Raw genomic sequence first — 26,033 nt, 5'->3', positions numbered from 1 at the left:
TCATTTGATTTCAATTAAGGACACGCAGGCTTTAGCCGACGATTCACCTCTTTTGTGACACGTGCACTTTAGGACAGAAACGCTGTGGCCGCATGACTCGGCAGAAGCTGCCTCCTCTGCCCGAGGCCAATCCTCCTGCTATACTGGTTCTCGTGTTCGTTGGCCTGATCATGATTAGGTGGCCGAAGCTGGTAGCCTTGCCCATTTACGACCCACAAACATCTCTTATCCTGTTTTTCTATCTTCAGCACCTGGCTCTGCTCCTTTCCTTCTGGGCCTTTATTAGGGGGAGGTAACGAAATTTACGATGAGGCGGTCCGGCTCTTGAATGAAGAGATGACATGAAATTATGATGGAACAGTGGGAACCGCTCGATTGTAATGTTTTGACATCAGATATTGTTGACGATTCTTGTGCAACGCCAACTATTTATAGTTTCGGACATCATGTTTGAGAAACACACTAGTATGTGGAGAATGTTGCCCCAAGCTAAAAATTCTGTATTTAAGGAGCAACCACTTAATGCAATTCGAACAGTCTCCTAGATTCTGCCCGTGTGTAGTTTCTGTGATTTCTGTGTCCCTGCAGTAATAAACCTTTGGTCTTTGACGCCACCATCGAGAAGCCCGTGTTTCTGTTTGTTTGTGCACCAAGACAGGTAGAACTCAGGGGTCTTCGGGTGTTGTCCCTGACACCTCTGGACGGTACCAAAAAGTCCAGAACTCCAGTGTGATATAAAGTGCTCTGACACCCTACACTGGTGTGAGTGGCGCTATAAACCAAATCAAATGCATCTGAGTGAGAGTGCTTATGGAGACTCGTGGGGCACTGTTAAAGGGTGGTAGTGAGGGAATCTCTGGCGAAGGTGGTCATTGGGGGGGCACCACCAGTGCTTAATTTTAGCCTGTGGTTTTCGGTGCTCAGCACCTGCACTTCATTGTCAGCATCAGGGCTTATGACAGTCTGCCACATGGTGGCGATGTCTGCCTATTTTAGGTATGAGCATAACAACAGGTGTTTATTAATTCAATGTACATTAAACATTGGCTAATACCTGCTACCCAAACCATTCTTATTGTTTTAGGGGCTAGGAATAGTATGAATTGTCACACTTGCAAGAGCGTGATGGTTAATAGTTGTGTTGGTACTGTCATGGGAGCGCTGGCGGGGGCAATGGACAGTGCTCTCCTGATGACGGCGTGGCACTTATTTTTTTTTTTAATTAAGCACCAACAAACAGCGCTAAAGCCAGGCCTGATGCGGGTCAGATCACACGATTTCTTTGTGCCTTACTATTATAGCACTCCTGGGTTGCTCCTGAAATCCGAGAATAAACCAGGAGTTAAGTAAAGCGCGAGTGACCGTCTAATTACTTCCTCGAGCTACTCCTCACCCAGCAGCCGGAACACTTTTGTGCATCTGGCAGCACACACACATATGGTGACTGACTCACTGTGTCTGTCTCCCTTACAGCTGTTGAGGGTGAAATGAGGAGTCTTGCCCACGTTCACGCCCTTGTCTCTTTCTTCGATGTTTATTATTTTACCGGGACAGTTTCCATTTCTTCTCAAATGCACACGTGGGGTTACGCATCTGAAAAGCACCTTTCCCACTCTAGCCTCACATTGAAATATGCGCATTTGTTTTTTTCCTCACAGTGTTGGTCCCGCGCGCAATTAAACCTGTATTAGACTGGGAGCAGCAGTCGGACAGTGTGTGTGGCTGTCACCGACACTCTGTGAGTGTGTACTCCATTTGACAGCTGTCAGTCATCAGTGACAGGTCCTCCACCTGTATCTGAGTGCTCTGCATCCAAATACTTCAGCAAACAGACCTCCTAAAGGAAGCAGCTACCCGTCAGCACTCTGCCCTCCTCCAGATGTGTCCCATAACCACACACCACTGCCAGACAGCGGCGGCTGACTATTTTTGGGATTCCTAACTTTCACCAACTTTTCCTGCCTCCCACGCTAGACGCGGAATTGCAGGAGTTAAGTTTTTTTTGGGCTGGTCTCACTTTTTCCCCCTGCTGTGGTTTCCTTAGTGACGCAGCGATGACCAATGGAATCGCCGCTCCCCCCTCCGCCCCCTCGCCTATACAGTACCGGGCAATGCATGGGAGCGACGAGAGGTAAGCCCGCTGCGACCTGAAACTTAAAGGCTTGTTTGAAAGAAGCGATATGGGGTTCAACAGCTGAAGCAGCGTCTCGCAGATAACGTTGCTGAAATGCGCGTAATTCTTTCCTGGTAGTTCCCCGTGCCTGTCCCGCCAGGAACGGGGGTTGGGCAGTAAAGCGGAGCTTGCATTCTGTGCTTGTTCCGCTGTACGGTTTATTCCGTGGAATGCGCAGATGTGTTCTGTCCTCCCTGATGTAGCGATAGGAACAGAGGCACGCTTTGACATGGGGCTTGGAGCATAAATGGACCGTCTCCCCAGCCCCAAAATAACCAGTGCTAGAGGATTCCCCCCCCCCCCCCCCCCATAAAAACAACTGGAGTTGAAGGAGACTTGCCCCCGCGGGAGCTGCATAGTGTGATAATGTGCGAGGGGCGTGTGTGTGTTGGGGTGGGGTAGGTCGTGGTGGTGCCGTGCTTGTGTATGTAGGTATGTGGTCTTGTAAAGCGCACTGTTGCCCTGAGGCGTCCTGGCGCTGTAGACTTGTGATGGCTGCTCACGTGTATTACCTAATATCGTTTAATTCCCCTGCTATGTTGTATCATTTTTGTATAGCGCTGTGATGTTTGCGGGCGGTGCAAGCGCTATATAACAACTCTCAATCAGATTTTTTTTTTAAGTGGGGATTATGATCATCCCTGCACCCTTCTCCTTCGATAACATACGTGCCCCCACCGTCTTTGACCTCACCGGGGTCGGGTCGCCCTACAAAGTCTTCTGACGTCGCCCGCTTGGGGGCTCCAGAGTTCGGCGGGGGTGGAGACTGGAGTGTGGCTGTGCGGGCAGGCACTGCTGCTTCCTTCCTTCACCTGTCCTAGTGTGCCCTCATGGAAACTATCAGCTCAGCAGCCTGGCCCCCTGACGTCCTCTCGCCTCCACATGCACGCGCTGTCACACGGCAGTACAGGGTCGGTCGCACACGTGCCCCGTCACCACGGACTCCCGCCCGCCCGGCTGCAGTGTTTGCAACTGAAGGTGCCCTCATGGGGTAGCGGGCTCCGCCCAGGTAATTGCTTTTCCCACAAGCGCCCCATTCATGTCGCTGGTCATTATAACATAGTCAAAAGCAACAACTGTTTTAAAAATACGGGACATTTGCTATTTGCGCTCCTACAGATTCTAAACATAGGTTTCAGCCAATAGTGAGCTATTTCTCATAAATGTGCCCACATCTTCAGCTTAAAATACAAACCCCCCAATTTGAATCATGTTCAGAATGAGGTCAGCGAGCCAGGCACTCTTTTGATTGCTTCTTCCGGCCGAATTCGGGAAACATTGTGACTTTCATACCTCAGTTCTCAATTAATTTGGCCATCTCTCCTTTTATCCACCCTTCCCTCCTTTCACCATCCGACCACCACTTGTCTCCTCTCAAGCTCCATTGTTTCTATTCTCCTGCAGGGGTACTTTTAACTTGTTTGAAGAGCAGTGTCTCCAATATAAGTCAAAGGAGCCATAAACAAGGTTGCTAAAGGTTTGTGTTACACTCACTGCTCTGTGGCCCTCAAGCTGCTACAGTGGGGGACCAATGACGCCCCTGAGGTTGTGCATTATGCATAGATTTGGAATTGCATGCCGGCCTGTGTTTTTTACACGTTTCTGCATCGCATATGCTTTTGTGCAGTTAAAAGTTTATTTCACACAGTTGTTTGTGTTTCCACATATCGTTGAGCCGTTCATGAAAGAGTTAATTTGACATTGGATTTTAAGTAAATCTCCGCATTTCATGAGGTATGTATACTTATAGGCTGGTTCTTCATTTCGTATATGTCTGATTATTTTTCATGGATATCTACCATTCCTACACTGTCTTTCCTAATGAGCTAACAGTGGCTTAAGGCAAAATAACGGGGCTCCCCAGTAAACGGTGACGAGGGTCCCTCAAATCTCCCATAACTAGCTCATAGATGTACATTGGCATTGGGCTGAATGGGCCTCCCTGAAGGTTTGGGGGGCCCTTGAAGGGTTGGGACCTCCTGCGCCGCAGGGGCCTGGTTATGTCCCTGAGCTATGTGCGATTTCCATAGTGGCTTGTTGATTATACTCTTTCTCTCTCTTACTTCCTATTAACTGCCTTAGGTTATGTTCTTACTAGAGGCACACATGTAATTAGAAAGCTGCATCACCACCACTTGTAATAATGTATTACACGACATAAAATACCACCGACTGTGCATTCAACGGATATTGCAAGTTACCTTGTTCTTGTTTGTCTGTCTTTGTGGTGATGGAATTCCGGTATCCTTGTGAGAAACGTCAGATGCTGTGCTTAAAATCCACAGGTGTTTCCCTTTTGAACTCCTTGGTTTGATCTCAGCTGTGGAATGAGCCCTGCTAATAAAGTTTAACCGCGCCTTACCAGCTTTTAGACTGATCCACCCATCACCACCCCTGCAAGATTGCTGCTGAACGACTAACCGGGGCCTGAACCAGGCACCAACATGTGTACACAAAATATCGAAAATAATATCAAAGTGCAAAAGGACTGCACAATGACACTTAGGAACTAAGAAGCAGAACATACATTTCTCATAGTCCTGAAATGTCTCTATGGTCTGGAGACCTTCATTAGACTGACAAGCCTTTTATACTTCGATGCATTCGTATTAATATACTAAATTTATGAAAAATGTGTGCTGAGCCACATCTGAGTTTGACCTCATCGCTCACTGACTTTGGCAGAGCATCGACTGAGCCCTTGAACCCCACACCTGGGATGGAGATGGGCTGCAGGCTGGTGTAGTTGTGATGCTGGGAGCACACCCCTCTTCTCAGCGCTGCTCATTATACATTCAAAGTCCCCATTGCTCCCTTGGCCCTGTCAGCTCAGCGGTCCATCGCTCTGTTGGGCAGGTGTCTACTCTAGGCGCTTCTGAGAAGTTGATCTTGTGTGCCCTGTGGCAGCGTATCCGCTGTATCCTCACCTTTGTGTACACACTCAGAGACACTGCCCCCTTGCCTTGCAGTACCTGTGATGTTGTTGCTGTTGTATTTACCGTTTGCTGACTTAATCCAATGATCATAAACACTTATGTTTGAGAACACCCTCAAGTACCTTAAGAGAGTCGCAGTATCCCGTTGCAGTGGAAAGGTTTGGCAGTCTCCATTTCAGCTCACACTGTATCTGTAGAGGATCACACACAGCATCAGCTTCTGAAATCGGGACACTGTATCCAGGCTGCACTGGCTTGTTGCTTCGGCTTTTCTGCTTACAGGTTGTTCTGTGCACGCTCCTAAGTTCACAATCATGAGTGGTTTGTGGACACTAGAGCTTTGTGAATGTTCAAACTTTGTCACTGTAAATAATGTAGTATATATGGCCACAGGCCTTGTTTTAAAGCTGTATTGTGTTTACAACAGCTCTGCTTGTGTTCGGTGTTGATCCTTGAGGTTGTCAACTCCAAAGTGAGTGTACTGCTACATTGCATTGATTCATGTGTTTTGGTGTTGTGTAGTGTTATGTTTGTAACCCAGTCCGGCTCTAACTGTTTATCTCTTTATAAACATATATTTACTAAAAAAAACTCTATTAAGGATATTTTATGATTTATCTTAACATGGCACTGTAGGTTTAAAAAAAATCTCTTAAAACTATGGTTAACGTGAAGTTATGGTTACAAAATAAAAGTGTAAAGCGCTGCAGATTGGGTAGTTATGGTTAGCGACACAAGCGATGGCTCATGGCGCTCCATGCAAAGTATAACACATGCCCCCCAAATGCAATGCTAAGGCTGGCTCTGCACCTCACAGAACCTGTCTAGCAGTCGCAGGACAGAGACGGTCTACTGGGCCCCAAGCGTGGTGGAGGAGGCCATGTGGTACTGGTGTCCTTGGGTCTGTCCTACTATGGCTGGCTGTGCAACCTGGGCATTTCAGGGTAGCAAGGGAGGGCAGTCACAGGTTTATCAGGGAAGTTGTGTGGAGGGGCAAGTGCACAGAACTCAAAACTCAAACAAAAGACAATACTCAGCCAAGTGCTTATCTTTTTGGAAAAGAAAGTACTTTTAGTCTCACAGAAAAACTAAAAACTGAGTGTTTGATTTGTTTACCCTGCAGGGTATGCCCAGACGTGGGTCCCTTGCTCACTCTGCCACTGGATTCAAGATAGCCTGGCTGATGAGGGTTATGAACCCGAAACCGGTCCCAGGATGCTTGTTTCTGGTCCAGGGAAGACATGGCTTGGCAATTCGGGCTGGACTGTTCCCATGAGGCACAGGGTCAGACTTAATTGTATATGGCCATGTCTGAACTGGGGTGGTGGAGTGAGCTAGAGAATGATGGTGGATTAAACCCAGATCAGTTGACTGGGGGTGAGTGTTTGATTTGCTCAAGCACTCCGTCCATCATCCCCTTTGGTATCGATCTGACATGACAGCAGAGCTTTACACAAAAGGGATCAGTATGGTACACTTTCACTGACACAGGTAAAAATGTTTGGGTAAGTTATAAATCTCAAAACACCGTATGCTGCCACAACTGCTTCATGTGTGGAACCCATTGGAGGGACAGTGGTCCACTGCTCACTATGAGTGTATGATCTGCACGACTCTGCAGGTCGAAGAACACTTCCCGGACCTTGCATTGTCATGGGCGAGCATAAGTCTCTGAATATATGCTAGAATAGCATGACGCCAGGCCCATAATTTAAGTCAGGGTGTCAGATTCACACACAGCCGGGCACTTGGAGCAGGAGAACACACCTGTATACCAAGAAGAGGACTTACATGCCCCAACAAAACCCAACCTCCCCTGCAGCTCCAGGACTTGACCTCTCTAGTCACATGCATTTTTAAATCTGGCTGCAGCAAATCTGTCATTTTGCATTGTCACCCCAGTTTTTTCGCCTTTTTCTGGACCCTATTTTTGCAGGTATTTGCACTTTATGCACTGTACTTCTACTAAACAGGAATAAAGTGCCTGTGCTCCCACTTTAAACATGGATACATTGGCTTACCCCTGATTGACATATTTTACTTGTCTCTGAGTCCCTAGTATACTGTGTGTTGGGAATACATCCCGGGCCTGGAAGGTAAATGCCAACTGTGGGCTGCAGCACCTGTGGTATCATCCACAGGGTTAGCCTGTAAAACATAGCTTGAGGCCTGCCAGGTGTATTCTGACTGCAGCAAACTGCAAACCTGCTGCCAAAATAACCATTTTTGACAGGGTGGAAATCCTGCTCTTAAATATTAAAAAGTCCCCCTAAGAACACCTGTTGCTTACAAGGTACATCGCTTGATATCTAAAAGTGGAACATGTGTGAAATTAAAGTTAACATGTTCCTCCAGGCACTAGTTATTAAAAGCAATTTTCCCGGCAGACTGTAGCTGGATCCTAAAAAAATCAAAGTACAGATTCTAAACTTTAAGTTATAACATTTAACAGCAACCAGGTAAAATTGTCATTTAAAGACTATTTTTCATATTTATTAAAAGTCCAATTCACTGGTGAAGTTAGATTTTTAATAAATATTTTTGAAAAGTAGCATTTAGAAAGTCACTTTTTCCTTGCCATAAGCTTCTGGAGGCTAATTTGCATTGGCATGCTAGCAGCTACCCAACCAGTGCTTGAACGAATGACGTGTGAAAACATTGCTTATGCCTGGTAACAGGATGGACTGGGTGTGAGGCAATTGAACCCTATCAGCTCAGGCAGGACATATGGGGTAGAACCAGGAAGGTAATTAACTAAAAAGAGACAGAGATGAACTCTACCCATTCATTAGTCTATGGGGAACCCTGAAGTAGGGAAAGCCTTTGTCCCCAATGCTCACATTAGCTGGGCTGGCACCAACACAGTGTAAGAGATGGTACCTCCAGAATCATCTTGGATTTTAGGAGTGAGGGGCAATGTGGGATTATTTGCAGTAGGGCAAAATGGAACTGATAAAAAAAAATGGGTAGGGTTGAGCCAGGGAATGTTTTCTCCATTGTTTAGCAAGTGTCTAAAAGTCACCCCTTCCCCACTGGCTAAAGCCACCCATAATCGTGGTACCCCAATGATCCCTCCTAAGAACACTTTCGGAATCTGCAGAAGATCAGAAGAGGACTTGACCTGCTATCTGTGATCTGAGAGGAGCCATGAAGGACTGAATCTGCTGCTCCTTGAACCCAGGACAAAGAAGTGGACTCTAAGGACCAGTTGGCTGACCTCCTTCCCAGTTACATGAACAGAAGCTGCAGGAGGCCTTTTTCCTAATGTGAAAAGTTGACCAGTACCAACTGGACTTGGAGTGGACCCTTCTGGTGGTATTTCCTGGTATGAATCCTGACCCCCTAAGTGCTGTCACTGAGGTACTTGGAGCCTAATGAGTGACCTAGAGGAGCTGCTCCAGTCCAGAAACTCTGAAAAGTTGGGACTTCGAATATTTTTGGACATTCAAGACCTCTTGAGCCATCAGAGAGACCTCACTGCAAAAGTGTCTGATTTCGGTGCACCTACCTCCAATAAAAGTTCAGGCTTGCCTCACTGTAAGGATCTGAGTGCCATAAAATAGACTAAGTCAAAAAGTTAAATATGTGACTTGGATGTATCCGATTGGTGTACCCGACCCACTCTCCATCACAGTTGGCCACAAATTGAAAATAGGCCCCCTTCTACTGCTTCCATTGTCTATCATCGGCTCTTAGTGCTTTTTGGCACTATTTATACTTAAAACATATAATATTCATATCTATGGGTTTTTATCGTTTTGGTGTTATTTTGTTCATTACATTTCCTAATTTTGGGGGGGATTTTTATTGTTTGGTGTTTTGCCTTTTTTACTGTTTATGTACTGCACAAATATTTTACACATTGCCTTATGCCTATCTGGTTTGTGCTGTAACTACCAGGGAGTTAAGCTCAGGTTCATTTATTGACTTTAGGGTTCACCATGACAAGCTAGTGTTATTATTCCTTGAGACAGGCAACTGATCTAAAGTTGTGTATGAGGGTTTCTTGATGATCGGTGTGTCGATGAACCCGGTGAGAAAAAGTGCATATTTAACACCTACATTGTCTTGGGTCAGTGGATGCTATCTCCGTCCATTTATTCCTCCTTTTATAGTTTTCATGCAAGATGGGGCAGCGAGCACTACTTAGAATAATAGCAGCAGCAACAGGAATTTTGAGTTTGGAAACCTCCAGTGGATGATGGGTAAAAATGCGCCCTCGTCCATTGGGATTTATTTCTTTTCCAATTTTTGGATCTGGGAAAATAAGTTTGTGAACTGTGTGTGAATTAACAATCAAATATGCAAAATTCTTTCTCTTCTTAACCTTTGAAAGCCGGCAAACACCCTTTTGGAACATTCCTCAACAACTACTCAATGGATTTACACTAAACAAATCAAGGACACTCCTTTGAGTAAAGTTCTACTTTCATGCCAAGTTTAGTGAAATTCTATACAGCAGTTTTTATTGCATAAGAGAGCAAATTTTACTAGGGGAATTTGGATTAACAATACAATATTTTTGATCCCTCGTAATTGTTCCCCTCTAGATGGGTCTTAACAAAACCTGACAAGCTAAAACATAGAGGCCCAATGTATAATTCACATTTGCAAACCAGGGGTGTGCAGTTTATACAGTGACTGGTTTGCAATTGAGAATGCAATTTGCAATGCAACCTTTTTACTATTGTGGCTCAGCCTCAATTTCACCCAACTCATAGCACAGAGACTGCGCTCGTTCTAGCCTGCTACAATATTCCAATGATGCTGAATGGTGGTGGCGTCATGACACTGCCTTAGTTCTGTCTGCTGTCTAAACACCATTGACCATTCCAGGCTCTTCTCCAAGCTGCACAAGATGAGGGTCAGATTTCTTGTTTTGGAATTATTCAGGCATGTCTCACTGATAGAAGTCAGGCTTTCCCACTCTCCCCATGTTGCTCTACCAGCTGTCATTTTACCACTGGAGTGCCTGAATGTTGTGCTCTCAGTCTCGCTTTACTTGATGCATTTGTGGCAGCCATTGCTAGTCCAGGTCCTACAATGAGACTGTTTCCCATAAGCAGATGACATTTAAAAACAAATGAGGTAAAGCCACTAAATGTAACGTTTCCAATTTCCAACTGTGCATGGCCTCCGCTGCTTCCTGGATACAGGGGAATAGCATCACGCTCAATTGTGACAACACAGTTCTAGTTCAGGGAGCCCCATCTACAGTCGGACCAAGACTTGGTGGCCATCAGGCGCGCAACACCCATTGGACTCACTGGGCTTCAGCCCCCCCCTCCCCCCGTTGTGTGTGTCAGCCGGGATGAGACAGATCCCGGGCACACACAGAGCCGCACCCAAACGTTTCGCAGGTGTTTAGAAGACCATTTGAATGTTAATTAGGCCTTGCAGTTGTTTCACCCCCTTTTAAGAGCCCCTGCAGCTCCACTCTGCCAACTGATTAAAGGCTCAGCCCCCCCCCCCCCAAATACTTTCTTAGCCCCCCTCCCCCCTCCCGAAATTCGGCCCTAGTTGCGCCTCTGGTGGCCATCCTCTTCGGGAGTCCCTCCTCCTTCTCCTGCTATCAATGTCAGAAATGTGAGTGTCCTATTCAACAACTTCCTGTTTTTCATTCCTCAAGAGAACAAAGTGACCTCCATTCCCTTTTTGCTTCTGAAAACCGTTTTTCGCAATCTGCGTTTTCTGACTCATGAAGGCAAGAAACATGTCATTCGGACTGCAATCTCTTCCGGACTAGACTAGGGTAATGACCTCTGTCTTAATTTGCCTAAAGTGCTTCTTCCTTGTCTGCAGATTGTGCAGAACTCTGCTGCCCACCCTTTACTCTGTCTCCCTCGCCGATGTCCCATCTCTTTCCATCCTTTCGAATTGCACTGACAGAGTATGAGAAAGAAACATGTTCACTCAGTGGTGTCTGTCAGTCTGTTCTCAGTGCCAGGCCACCCATGTGGGTGCAGTGTGCTCAAAACAGCGCAATCAACGTGAGCTGGGTACAAGGTGTATTGCCATGTTATTATTATTATTATAGTATTATCAGTCATAAAGCTAAGACTCATATTCATTATATAACATTGGAAAAGAGACCAAAGAAACCGAAGAAAGAGGAAGATCTATTTTACCCAAAACCGTCAGCTATGGCAAGTACCTGGTTGTTGGATTGATAGTAGTATGTTTTAATTGTTTCATTCCCAATTGGGCATTTGTAAGAAACGTCCTTACATTTTTATTTGGGAAAAAAAAACCTTTTTATTGAACAGGCTCATGAAGTTACAAATAATGAAAGACGAGCACATATATTCAGATGTTCAGATATATGACAACAAATTACATTGCAAAAGGGTCAGTCGCCGCTATCATTTCAGTGTAAATCTGGAAAGTTACTGCACAGTTAGGTCCTAACTAGATCAGGCTGTACGTCTGGCCTCATGCATGCCTTCTTCATTCACAAGACCTGTGTGTACCTTTTGAGTCAAATACTGTTGATTCCTCGCCCATGTTTCTATATTTCTTCCAGGGGGACCATATTTTATCCATTTTTTTCCTGCAACCCTTTCTGTCATATATAGCCGTCTCCACTTGGTGGCACCTATCAAGATCGGTCTCCCATTCTGCCACCGTTAGGGGGATATGTGAAAACTTCCTTACGTTTTAAACGTAAACAAATCTGGAATAAATATTGCAGGAACCAGTTACAGCACAGAAGGTTAAACAGGGTTCTCTTGTAGAATAAAATGACGTTTGAAGTTTACCCCCTACCTGTAATATGTTTTTACATTCCATGCAGTGTTCAGTAATAAAATGAAACCCTCTTTCACATTCTGGTTCTTCGATGAATACATCTGCAAGCACAGGATGTTCCACTTGAATTGTCGCAGCTGTAGCAGCTGTAGCAGATGTTATTGGTTGTTCTGGATGTAGCAGCTGCTGCATCTCTTTCTTAAATGCTTGCTAATATTTATCATTCAAATGCTTTGCCAAACTTGATAGTGAGAATGAATGGTCCACTTCAACTTTAACAGAATACCTTCTCACATTGTGTGCTATATACTTTGTGTGCGTTTAATAATGTGTTCCTTGGTTTAATAGTAAATAATTTTCACACTACAGATTCAAATGAAGAATTAAGTGATGATTCATCTATTACATAGTCAATGATTTTTAGGTTGCCATCATTCTTTTTCTCAGCGGGTTGTTGTGGAACTGCAGTCTCTTCTGTACATACAAGAACTCGAAGAGGCATCTCTAGCTTTTGAAAGAGCTCAGAATAGCTGCATGTGTACAGCCCAGAACACACAATTTCTCCTCAGCACACGTGAAAGAGGATCTGTATTTGCATCCCTTATTAGAAGTAGGATTTCTAGCAAGTACCAAAGCTTTGTTTAGCCTGTTATATGACACATGGACAGTGATTTGTTGTCCAGGGGTTTAAAGCCCCATTACAGTAGGTCTTCTTGTTTTGGATCCACACTTCACAGAAGATATTGGTGAATATGGGTTGTTTAAAGGATCATCAAGTCCTGCATTAATCAGTGTTGTTTGTGCTAGTAGGTGCTTTGAGCAGTGTGCTTGGCCAGTGAGTTGGCCCTTTGTCCAGACCAGAGCTGGTTGAGAATGGAGACTCTGGCATCCACAGCCCTTGTGTATCAACACACTTCTGCATAGACAGAATGGATAAAACTCTTTCATACATCAGGCCCCACGTTCATTCTCTATCAGCACAGGTTTGGTGCCATGGTCGGAGTTTGTGCCCAGAACTCATCAGACACCGCCAAAGTGGTCTCTGTGCATCACACCCATCCATATTCAGAATCAAGCCGAAGACAGTCCTTGTGCCCAAAGAGATTGTATACGGCTAAAGGTTTAGTCCACTACATTGTGAGTGGCAGTGCCCATGAGTCGCTTCAGTGCTGTCCTCGATTAAATCAATGCCTAAGTGACGTCAACATGTGATGTCAACATGCCTAAGTGATGTCTAAATGTTGATGCAATAAATTACATCCTACTCCCCCTCATACCTCTGAGTCATAAACTGCTTATATTTGGGTCCCTTTATTCAAAAATATGTAATTCGATGTTTCCATCATCATCAAATTAGTCATCTCCTCGAAGTTTGAAAATGTAGCTGCTTTGAACGACACCTTCTCTTCAATCTACGAAACCCCGCAACACATGCGGCAATAGTAAAATAAGTTATTTCTGAATATTGGGTTGGAACCAACATTCAGTTTTTCAAAAAAGGCACAGTTCAGCTTTTTTTTGTCTCGTTGTGTCTGAAATCAATATCTGAATCTGAAAATGTACGTCAAGCCATTCCAGTGGCTTGTACCGATTAACCTTGTTTTGCAAAACTGACATTTCAAGGAATGAATGGAAACAAAACTCAATCTTGGGCAGAACCATCACCTTGATGAAAATAACCCATCCAATTAAAGAAATGGCACACAAGCAAATCATCATAGATTGCGATTAAAGAGGTGGATTGATGAAGACTCAGAGGTATAGAGCTATCAGCAAAAGTTGGGAAAAATATTCCTGCACCACAAATGTATGTGTAGATGAATCTAAACCAGTCAGTCATTGCAGCCATCACCTCTTTATTAACATCAGCTTAGGTAATTCCTTCTTTTAGAAACTCCTCAGTAGTTAAGCCTGGGAGAAGAATTTGTGATAAGACCAATTGCTTGATTGTGCTTCCTCTGGCCACCCAGGTAGCCACATGTGTTCTCAGACAGATAATTATTAGCCCCTGAGATAGCTATATTGCCTAATTCACAGATATTCAATTCAGGTACGCAGTCTGGTTATTTCTGTCCAAGAAGATTCATTCTCATATAGAGCACCATGCTTGCATCTTTTCAGTAGCAACAGTTACCACAAACCAGTCATTTCATTTTAAGGGTATGACAATAAATACATTTGGGGCTATTCACAAAGGTATCTTATTCTTGTGATTCATTTGCAAATGCAAATGTACTTGTACACTTTTGAGTAACTTTTCATGTTTTGGCTATTCACAAAATCCAAGTGTAAATTTGCTGAAAGGTGTAGATTTACCCGTCTTCGCCTCCAAATTTACAAGTGCAAGTCAATATTGCCAAAAAGAAACAGTAGAACATCCACCATCACACATGGCCAACCACTGACACTGTAGATTGCTCTCACAGAAAATAATGGAGACAGGCACTTAGAATAAAACCTCCTGTAAATAATGTTAGATTAAATTATTTAAAATAGTTAAAAATATAAATACATATTAATGTTTAAAAAATATTTAAAACGAAAAATATTTGTTCAATTATAAAATATATTAACAACTGTTTTGTAATGTATAAATTAAAGTAACATTAATTTTAGTAAAATATAATGAAGATACTTTTAATTTATTCTATACATCAACTTTAATAATGATTAAGGCAACATAATTTTTTTATATTTTTGTAGGTGGAAATTCAGTTTTTAATATGAACTTCAGAAAAATATGTTTTATGTAATTTAGGATATTTTTATTCATTGAAGATTTAGTTCATAATTAAGTTAATAGTGCTTAAGTATTTTTTCTTATGTTCTACATTTAACATGAATATATATTATTCATTTACATTAATAATAAGATAAACATATTTTTACAAAGTTACTTTGAAGTTTAATAAGCGTTTTGAAATTTTCCTCTACTTTACCATAGGGAGCTTTCAACCTCACCTGTAGAGTCTCCATATGGTAAAGTATGGGAAATAGTAAAAAAAAGTATTTAACTAAAAATAATTTGTAGGCATATTTGTATGGTTATTATTAATGTAAATTAATTTTAAATGCTAATTTTAAATGTAGAAGAAAATACAAATAATTCCGAAGCCCTATTAACTTGATTCTGAATTAAATTAGTTTAAAAATTAAAAATGTAATTTAAAAATAAATTCACACCTAAAGTGGGAAAATATATTTTATATTGTGCATTAATAATTATTCAAACTGATGGATATAATTAATTAAAGTAAGTTAATTATATTTTAATAGAAATAAATGTTGCATTAATGTATCATTTTAAAACCATTTGTTAAAATAATCTATGATTCAATAATCACATGTTTTATTTTAGGGTCTTTTAAAATTACATGATATTTATTTATATTTTTAACTATTTAAAATTATTTAACAGCATTTTGTATTATTTCCAATTGGGTTTTATTTTAAGTTCCTACCTCTATTATGTCCAATGGAGACTGCTCCAGAGATTTACAGGAGGCACCCCCCAGGCCCACAACCGTAGGCTGTGGATTGCTTGAATTAATCACCTGGGATCCAACATCACTGTGGTGGGACCCAGATCATATTAACAGCTTCACTCATTGCTCGATTGCCTGAAGGTTCCAGGGAATACCCTGACCAATGTTCCCAATACCCCAACAAACCCCAGTTTGTGTGGATGAAGCTTGCACTCATGAGGTGGATTTGGTTACGATTCTGTGTATATGTGCCTGTAAATATGTCTTAAGCATGCACTGCTGCTGCCTTTGATGTACCAATTATGGCTGTGAGGGAAGCTGCACTGTAGACGTCCATGTAGTACCTAGTCTTTGTACCAATGTGTGTTTTGGGGGACTTGCACAACTGCTTCCTATGTTGTACCTGTTCTGTGTGGGGAAAGCATCCACAGTCAATGCATGTGCTGCATTTGTTCCCAGTATCCAAGGGTGGCATGTACTTTTGGCTGCTACACCCTTACACATTGCCCTGTGCTGCTCCCTGTAGCGTTACAACGTTGGTGCCCAGCTCTGTTGCCTCTCTGTCTCTCAGAGCTGCCTCCCACACTACATTCCTCCCTAGCACTGTGCTACTCTCCTAACCACTCTACATTGGTTCTCCGAGCATCATGCACTGCTCCCACACCCTGTGCAACTTCCATAGCACTCTGCTTCACAGCCCTTGGCCCCTTGCAATGCTCTCTTCCACAGCACAGGAGCAGCAGGTTATGCTCCCCCTTTCACAGAGCAGGCCCGCCCAACACGTGCACCAGCCCGGCAAGCTGCCATAAAACAAGCAACAATTACAGGGCCAGTGGGAGCAATTTATGCTTCCTCACATAGAGGATTGGTACAGCGTGTACAGCAGAAATGCATTTTTTTTTTAAATCTATGTGCAAAGTAAGCCTCTGCTATCCAAGTGCTACATCCTCTGTGTATTGCTTAAGCTTGTAAACACCCTTCAGCTATGCAAAAGCCAAAGCGTTTGTCTTTGCCAATGCTTGGAATTAATTGGCAAATTATTGAGTGTTCTTATTGTGGACATGTCGCTCATAAGCAACCACAGCTGTGCCATGCTGGATCCGTACTATCATCAGTGTTCTGTTAAAAGTGAACAAAGAGATGTGTACCGATCGGTAGTAAAATACATTTCAAGCATGCAGAAGAGTTGTACTAAGTCGCACCAAGTATTGGGGCAGAGTCTATTAAGGACAGGAACCTGCTGAACTGCCATTAAGAACATCATGAACCAGCCCCTATTCGTGCATTTCTTTGCATCTCAATAGTAGACATGTTTTCACTCTTCTATGTTATTCACTGTCTTCCACATTCATACTGCCCTTAAAGAAATCTATCAAGCCCTACATTCTGCTTAAACTAAAGTCCTTCTTTATTTGTGTACATGCCCCTTCTGTTTAGATACTTCTCTCTTATTTTCCTCTTCTCCTGGAAACCCTAACGCCTTCATTCTTCTTTCCACCTCTGCAATATGTGGCCACTTTCCATTTTATGGGCCGGCTCTGTGCTCATTTATTAAATATCCTTTCTCTCCAAAATTAAGTCAGAATTGTAGATATATTTTCCATCAAACTTTTAGCCTATACATTTTAATTCCTCCCATGTTTACTGTCACACACCTTTCACATAATTAATACCATATTATTTCTTATAAACATGGCAAGCGAGTATAAAGCAATAATAGCACGATTTTATTCAAAATGTGGATAATAAACGATATCTGGCATGCACCTCATCTTCCTGGGTCTGATCATTCTGTCTTGGTTCCCAAGTCAATCCTTTTTCAACTTCAAAATTGCCTGACTAATAAAGTTGCCCACCTAATTCCCCTCAGGTAACCAGCAGGCAAACGCGCCCTTTCTAGAGGCTTGGAGGATTTGTACAGGAAGGAGAAGCGTGACCTTAAAACTCAGATGTTCAAGAAACATCAAGCTCTAAAATCATCTTTTCAGTCAATACTCTAAGAATATTAAATCATAGTTCTATCTCTAGCTTCCCACTTCTGATTGCTGTACTTCTGTCTTTATGAAGGCCTGGCCTGACCATTAGTTCTTAGTGTGTTTCCTCACCTACACACTCACCCTCTTGTCCTTGGTACAGGCAATTTCCCTTCATCTGACCTCTGCAATTCCTAGTGTTAAAGGACAGGGGTGATCCAAACTGAATATGCAACTTTGGGGTATCAAACTCCTTTTTGGGGTGAAATTCACACTCCTTTTACTTATTCTCTTCTTAATTTTCCCAATCTCTTGACACCCTACTTGATGAACTTGTAAGGCCATATCCACTGGTGCGTATGGTATGGTCCATGTTGCTTAGTTTGGCGTGGCACACAGATTGTATGCCTAAGCGCTCCCTGATCATGCTACAAATATGGGGGCCTTTTTAGGCACCCAGGCACTCTCAGATATTGAATATGTGTAAACAACGTTGTGGCTCTTCCCCTCCTAGCTGAGTCATTCATTAGTCTTTGTTACCTCAACCTTCCCCTCACTTATCTTTTACCATCTCCCCCTCATTTCCTGTATGAGATGGTTCCTTCCCCCATTGTGCAGCGAGAGTGGTTTCTGTAACCTGTCTATGTCAACAGGACAGATTCACCATTGCTTGGTGAACGGCTGATGGTGTGTCTTGTGGCATGTGTGAGTTGTGTTGTGTGTCTTTTTGTAAGAAGGACACAGTCAATACCATTGTATTCCAAAATAGAAGGTATGGATCTCTAGATACAGGGCCAAATGTATCAAAGGGTTTTACCCATTTTGTGTCTATGGGAAAATGTGTTAGTTCATTATTACGATCCTCCATTTATATTTGTATTCAGCGGATATGAGATCGAACTCTTTCATATTATCTTTCTTACATAAACGTTTACTCAAGTTTAAGCTTCATATAATTGTTGTGGTGAAATGTAAATGTATTATTGGTTTCACACCAGAGTATTACTTTTCTCAAAGCGACTTATTTATTCGAATCTTCTATATGACTTTATATACATGTGTGTTAGTAGGGAAACAACACTTACAACGCAACTTTTACAACGCACTACCTTTACAACTAAACTTTTACAACGCAACATCCATTACAACGCATGCCATTACAACGCAACCATTACAACGCATGTCACTACAACGCATACCACTACAACGCATACCTTTACAACGCAGTCATTACAACGCATACCATAACAACGCATACCTACACTATCCAACACTTACCCTACTGTTGCACCCCCTGGGGTTAGAATAGTAATATTTACCCCTACACTATCCAATACTTTCCCTACTGTTGCACCCCCTGGAGTTAGAATAGTAATTTTAACCCCTACACTATCCAACACTGACCCTACTGTTGCACCTCCTGGAGTTAAAATAGTAATTTTTACCCCTACACTATGCAATATTTACCATACATGCAATGTAATGGAATGCGTTGTAATGGTATGCGTTGTAAATGTAGTATGCGTTGTAGTGGTATGCGTTGTAAAGGTAGTTTCAAAGATTTCGTTGTAACGGCATGCGTTGTAATGGAATGCATTGTAATGGATGTTGCGGTGTAAAAAATGCGTTGTAAAGGTATGCGTTGTAAAAGTATGCGTTGTAACGACATACATCAGTGTTAGTATGCTTTTATGGTGTTTGCCTTGTTGTCACCGAATAAAGCTGTTTTGATTTGATTTTGACTATACAGTGATACAAATATGATTTCATAGCTTGTGCAGTCCCCAAGTCAGAATCCTTTCCACACCATTATTGCTGTCTTGCACCCATATGTATTATTTCATCCTTTCTTTTTTATCTGTTATATTCCCTTACACAGGGACGGGTTTCACTCTTCTCAACTTTTTCAAGACTTGTAACCGTGTACTAATTGTTCCAATTGTGTGCTTTGTTTAAAACTACTTTAATGGCACATATTCAATAAAAGCTCATGCTATTGTATTTATGAGTTTGCATATTATTGAGTACTGCTATATAAATTGTATCACTCTTATACCACTCCTGATGTGGACATTAACTTTTTCAATATAGTTTTAGTTAATGAGAGAAAAGCAAAAAAAGTTAATAATTTTTAACTACAACACTTATGTTAAGAATGTGACTCTTATTGGTTGAATATTCACAGTTACAAAGAGTGTCGCTACTTACATGCCTTCACATGGTTTTTCAAGGGCCAGGAATTACACATTATTCGCTATAACCATAATCTTCAGATCTAAGCAGTATGGCCCTATTTTGGTGGAGAACATATTTATGGATGTTTGGGAGAAATTATAAGGGGGGAATTATTGGGCAATCACTTTAGTAGAGAATAAGCTAATGTAGACCATCTGGAAATCGGTGAATCATATACATTGACATCCATTTGGTAATCACCCAGGTGATCAATTGGTCCCTTGCCTCAAGCTAAATTTGTGCCAATGGCTGCAAGGGGTCAGCACCAACACTCATATTTAGGGACCTGGAATAGACATTGTCCAAGAGCAACGGTGAGAGAGGTACACAGAAATAGCGGAAGTGATCCATAGGAAAACAGTGACAAAGGCAGAAAGCAGAGATGCAAAAGAACCTACAAGAGATGGCAAATGTAGGGTGAAAAAAGGTCAAAAGAGGTATCTGTGGAATTAGGACGAGGCAGCCTTGGTATTCCTCAAATATAGCATTTTGGAGAATCTACGGCAGGCTCCTAAGAAAAACTTTGGGGTCCTGAAACCCACAACCACCATCACTAGTACCTGACTTTGGACATGATTACGGACCGCCAGACTTGCGGGGGCATGGCAGTGGCATTCCAGCCACCGCTGCACCAGCGGTCCAACCGCCCCATTACAAGATGGGCTGCCAGACTGCACCACTGCAACCAGTGGTGCGGCAGTCTTGAGGCTGCAATATTCTTTGCAGGACCGCCGCAGTCCCACCAAGCATACATTATGATTTTCCTCTCCACCATGGTTTTCATGGCAGTTTTCTTCGCCAAGAAAAATGTGGCGGAGAGGAAACAAAGTGCCCTGTTGCCTCTGGCCATGGGGTGCATGCAAGGGGGCACATGTCTTGCCTCCCTGTGTGCATGTACCCCAGTACCTGCACGGCATGGAGTACACCAGTCCATGCCATGCAGGTACTCCCTTTGATATTTCCATTGCGGTGCCTTTTTCATAGGCACCGCCCTGGGAATACCAAAGAACTGCCTGCCAATGACTAAAAACTTTGTAATATAGCGGGCGGTGTGCGCATGGGTGTGGCAGTCCTGGAGTTGGGCGGTTGCGTGGTGGCCTGCTCCAGGACCACCAAACTCAGAATCGGGCCCTTAGCATCACAATGAGCAGTCAAGTCAGTCTCACCACTGATCCCAGTGGGTTCTGTGGAGAGTTCCTTCCTTGTAAGTAAGGTAAGTAGAACCAGTATTAACGGGCAAAACGCAGGGTCTGTTTGATTGAATTAGGAGGACACTCTTAGGGTGAAACAAATGTTTGACACCCCAAGACGGATGCTACGATTTTGTAGGTGCATTATTCACTCATGATGAGGTTGGCTGCAGCCTGGGTTTAATGATCCACCAGCAGGAGCAGTTACCATTTATGGTGACCTGGAATGCTTGCAGTTGTACTGAAACATCTTGATTCTACTGCATTGTGCTGCTACCCAGATCCAGCTATTCTCGGTGCGTTGTGGTCTTGGGAAGCTGGACCTTCTCACTAGAACATCCTCCAATTTGTGAGGCTAAACCTAGTGTCTACCTTTCCATCTCTTGGAATAAACCTGTGGCAAGCTCCAGCCCTGGATAATCACTCCTAAGCAGAGCCCTCTTAACAGGAGAAACCATTCATGGGGTGATGAAGAATCAGCTGCCTTTCTGTAGCCTCAGCTTTCACCAACTCTTGAAAGGCTTACTGACCAAAACATTTTGTCGCAAGGCAGGTTCCAGGCACACCTTTTCCTCCACCTAGTCAGGATATTAGTTTCACCATCCGGTCTGATGCCATATCTTTCCTGGCAGTTACTCAGGCCACTTTCATGTTAATAGAGGATGCCTAACTGCCAAACGAGCCTTTGTATGTTGTATACACACTGCCATGTAGTGGTGCAAACAAAAGCATGCACGGATGACTCTTACCATCCTCCTGAGACATACCTGTGACCTGGCTTTTGTATTCAGCCATTCACACAATATGATTGGACCTTGACAGAAAGACAAAGTTAAATGCTTCTCTGGCTCTCGGATAATTTTGTTTTAAAAGCAACCTCAGGCCTTTCGTGTTTACAATCTTCTGAACTTGTAAGGATTACTTTTGTCAACATTGTGTTGTATGTTTTGCTTATTTAGCATGTTTATCTTGGCCTTTATTGTCCTTCGGTGCTTGTTTGAATATGTATTTATGTATATGGCACTTCTATAGCGCAAACCTAGTCAAAAGGTAGCAGAGCGCTGTACATGGTCAAAAGCAACCTTACAGTCGATGAGTAATAGGAGAGGAAGCTGAGTTGTTGACATTTAAAGCATTGTGATGTAGTGTTCGTTAAAGAGGCGAGTTTTTAACTCTTTCCTAAATTGGAGTAGTTTTTGGGCTGTCCTGATGGATCCTGGATGCATAGATGGAAAGGGTGTGCTGTCTTGTTTTCTCTTTTTAATACTTTTTAGTCTGCAGTGTGATGGTGTCCTGGCTATGGGTGTGCTGAGAATCACCAGAGATGGTGAGTTTGCTTGCAAGATAAGCAGGGATGCTGGTTGTAATAGCTTTGAAAATGATGCAGCTAATTTTTGAAGATGGTGCCGGCTTGCAAGTGGAACTAATGGCACTGCATCATGGTGTCAGTCATGTGATCATATTTCTTCAGGCCCTGGATGAGACATGCAGCTATGTGTAGATACCCTTAAGAGATGCCAATATGGAGTCTGGGATCATGGAGCAGGGCATTAGCGCCACCCAGATGCAAGAGTACAAGGGCTTGAACAGCAATTCCATAGTCACTTTCTGGAAGAAAATATTTGACTTTCTTTAGGAGAGAGAGCTGGTGTCAGGTTGTCTTTGTTTTTTGACAATGTGTTTATTGAGTTAGAGGTTGGTTTCCAGGGTAAATCCAAGTAATTTGGCATTCTCGGAAAGTTGGGGATTTAAATCATCAAGGCTCATTTCATTAAGCAAGTTTGTACTGTATTGTGTTTGTTGTTCTTGGCAAATAATAGGAATTCTGTCTTGGCTGAAATATAGGTAGGCACTAGGCATCCAGATCTGCATGATGTAGAAGCTGGATTTGAGGCGTTGGATGTCAGAAGCAGAGGAGATTTTCAAGTAGAGTGGAATATCATCTGCATAATGGGGACTCTTGATGCTGTTATCTGTGAGTAGAGCATCAATGGGCTCCATGCAGGGGTTGAAGATGACAGGAGAAAGTATGGAACACTAGGTGATTCCACACGTGATAGGGATCTTTTGTGACCTGGAGGAGCCCATGTGAACAAACTGGTCGTTTGTTGGAAAGGTAGGAGGAGAATAAGTGAAGAACACTGCCTGTGAATCCCATTTGTGACTCATGGGTACCTATGAAGATGGGATGGTCGACTGTGTCAGAGGCAGCCGAGAGGTCCAGCAATATCAGGAGGCAGGGGTCATCTCCATTTGTGGTCAAGAGGGCATTTTTTTACGATGTGTATGGTGGTGGTCTCCATGCTGCAGCATGATCTGAAGCTAGGCTGGTAGTCGTGCAGGAGATGGTTAGCACTGATGTGATCTTGGAGTTGAACATAGACTGCTTTTTCCATCATCTTGTCAATTAATGATAGGCGAGTGATGAGCCAGTAGGTGGTGAGGTCATGGGGCTATTGTATGTTTCTTTAGGAGTGGAAGGATCTGCCCTCTCTTAACCCCTTGAAAGCTCATGACGTGCTGAGCTCGTCATGAGCCACGGCGCTCCGGTGTTCATGACGAGCTCAGCTCGTCATGAGCCGTGGAGCGCTCGCATGCGGGGATAATTCCCCTGCTGTGCTGAGCGTTCCACAGGAACGGGCGTGGTCATGACGAGCTGAGCTCGTCATGAGCACAGGAGCGCCGTGCCTCATGATGAGCTCAGCTCTTCATGAGCATGTGATCGCTGTGCGTGCCCCCCTCCCCCCCAGCACAGCGGGGTAATATCCCCCGCAGCGAAGGGGTTAAGAGCTGCTGGGAAGATGCATTAATTGATGAGGTATTGGTAATAGTAAGTATGGGTAAGAGAGATTTCCCAAGGAGAGCTTGATGAAGGATAATGGACATCATCTTCGTAAGTAGTGACTTTTAGAGAATTGAGTAAGGCAGCCAGAACTGGAAGAGATGGGGCTTTAAAGGCTAACCATTGCAGAATTCGACAGGAAGCGGTGGGTGAGATGAAGCTGGCTCTGTATCATTGATGTGGTGTTAGATCTTCTGTATGTTTTCACTGTAGATGAGGGTGATGTCATTGCACTCTCAGAAAGGTGCTTCCACTCATTCCCTCTGAACTGCATCGGCCTACTTTCATCGCACTGATTACCTCTCGTCTTGATTACTGCAACGCCCTGTACCTCAATATCACTGCAACATCACTGAATAAGGTCTAGGTGGTACAGAACGCAGGAGCAAGATGGATTTTAAATATTCCCAAACATCAGTCCGCCAGAGAGGGGATCTCTGTACCTTAAACTGGATCCCAATCAGGGAGGGTATTTCCTTTAAGGTCTTGAGTACGGTATATAAGGCCATGCATAGTAAAGGCTGCCCCAACTCAAATCCTTGTTACAATGGCACACTCCAAGGAGGGCTTTGAGATCATCCACACAGAAAAAATTGGTCTCGCCCAGATTTCACTGATCCAGATAGAGCAGCCGCTCCTTTTTGGTTGCCACTGTCAGACTCTGGAACTCACTTCCCCTTCCATTGCCAAAGCAAGCTCTCTTTCAGTTTTCAGGAAAAACGAAAAACATGGCTATTCCCTTCTTAATCAGCTGTTTGAGCTTCTCCCTCTGCTCTTGTCTGCCCAGCTCCTTGACACCTTCGGGTATAGTGTGCTTTACAAATACTATCCTATCCTTTTCTGTGGAGTGAGAAATAGGTCATTCTGGCTGAGGGTTGATGCAGTGCTTGATTGTCTTGAGCAACATTCTGCTTCTGTTGGTGGCTTCATTGATGGTGCTGGTGCAGTACTTTGCTTTGGCTGATATGATGAGCTGCCTGCATGTTGCACGGAGGGCCTTCGGTTTCAAGAGGTGCTCGGGAGTTCAGTTTTTCTTCCATTTTCTTTCCTGTCTGCGGATGGATCGTTTATTGTCAGTAAGAACTATAGAACACCAGAGGAAGATGTAGAAACCACACATGTAAATAATATATACATTAATTAACACTACTTACTTAATGGGTTGATTAACTGTTATGTGACAGCAATTGATTTGTTTGATAACATCTAAAATACTTTGAATGATGCCTTATATTTATTTAGCAGCACATATACTAACTGTAGCTTTGCTGTAGCCCTCAACCATGTTTCTTTTTCAGAATAAATATGGCAGAGCTTTCGGAGTCAGAGGCTGACGTGGACTGGAAAGAGAGATGCATAAGCCTGGAGTCCCAGCTGATGAAATTTCGAGTGCAAGCCAGCAAGATCCGAGAGCTCTTGGCAGAGAAGGTAGATACTCCCATACAAAATATTATCTAAATGCAATTAAATAAAATGTAATCTGGCGATGACACAGCTATTGCACTTCCAATTTTGAGACAAGATTTTGAAATATTAAGTAGGTACCACTCTCTATATTTTCCGAAAATGTAAAAAAACGTAAGGAAGACGTGACATCTTCATAATTTCAAGCATGCATGTTTTTATTTGCAAATTTTAAACCAAAATGTGCGTAACAACAGTCCCTTTTATTCTACTGCACACAACATAACATTTCCATTTAGTTATGTTTTTTTTAATTATTTTTGTAACCTTATGTTTCTGAAGAGCCTCGTCTCAGTCTGACCAAATATCCACATCAGTGCATAACACGTGTATATTTAACATTATTGCTTCAATACAATTATGTTTAATATTAAATGCCATGATTTTGTGCGATTTGATGTTTTCCTTGTGCATCAATAAACTTTTCATGTTTATTAACTTTCACCTTCATTCAATGCATTTCCCAAGAAATTGTGATTTTATATCCGACCTCCACAATTAGTTTGATTTTGGACTCTGTTCTAGGCGGGGTGGCCTTCATCCATCTTTGCCTCCTTGAGGACTGGGCTTCACCTGATTGGCAGTGGGGTTTAGAAGCATGCCTGGTACCTGCCATATGAATATGTCTGTTAACCTTAAAGGTTCATATCTTCTTTTCTAGAATTGCTTTTGCCACATAAAGTGACCTCTTCCCTATCTTGAGGACCACCATTGCGTTATTTTTAGGAAAACTTGTTTCAGGGGACATCTAAGCCTGGCTTCGCATATATCGTTTTAATTCAAACTGAATTGTATATAATGTCTTTGCTTTTATTACCACTTGACGGACAGCGCCCTGATATTTCCTATTGAATCTTTTATGGATTTTCTACAGTGTCATGCCACACTAATTCATCATAGTAAAAATGTGTGATACTGGCTCCCTCATGAAGTAAAATCAATGTAACATCTGTCATGTCCCTATGAATTTGAATACTTTCTTCATTTT

The 26,033-nt window shown here is 42.9% G+C and overlaps 1 protein-coding gene across 1 annotated transcript in view; it reads left to right on the top strand.

The window, feature by feature from the left end:
* The first annotated feature begins 1,981 nt into the window (after positions 1-1,981).
* Positions 1,982-26,033, top strand: part of PLEKHH2 (pleckstrin homology, MyTH4 and FERM domain containing H2) — a 572,539-nt gene continuing 548,487 nt past the window's right edge. The window contains exons 1-2 of the mRNA XM_086927801.1: positions 1,982-2,131; positions 24,880-25,009. Coding sequence (XP_086783927.1) covers positions 2,055-2,131; positions 24,880-25,009 — 207 coding nt within the window. The 5' untranslated portion in view covers positions 1,982-2,054. The remainder of the gene's footprint in view (positions 2,132-24,879; positions 25,010-26,033) is intronic.

This window comes from Lissotriton vulgaris, chromosome 6 (genome assembly GCF_964263255.1).
Source record: "Lissotriton vulgaris chromosome 6, aLisVul1.2, whole genome shotgun sequence".
Taxonomy (NCBI): Eukaryota; Metazoa; Chordata; class Amphibia; order Caudata; family Salamandridae; genus Lissotriton; species Lissotriton vulgaris.
The sequence above is the reverse complement of the archived record's forward strand: the minus strand, read 5'-3'. Positions and strand labels throughout refer to the sequence as shown.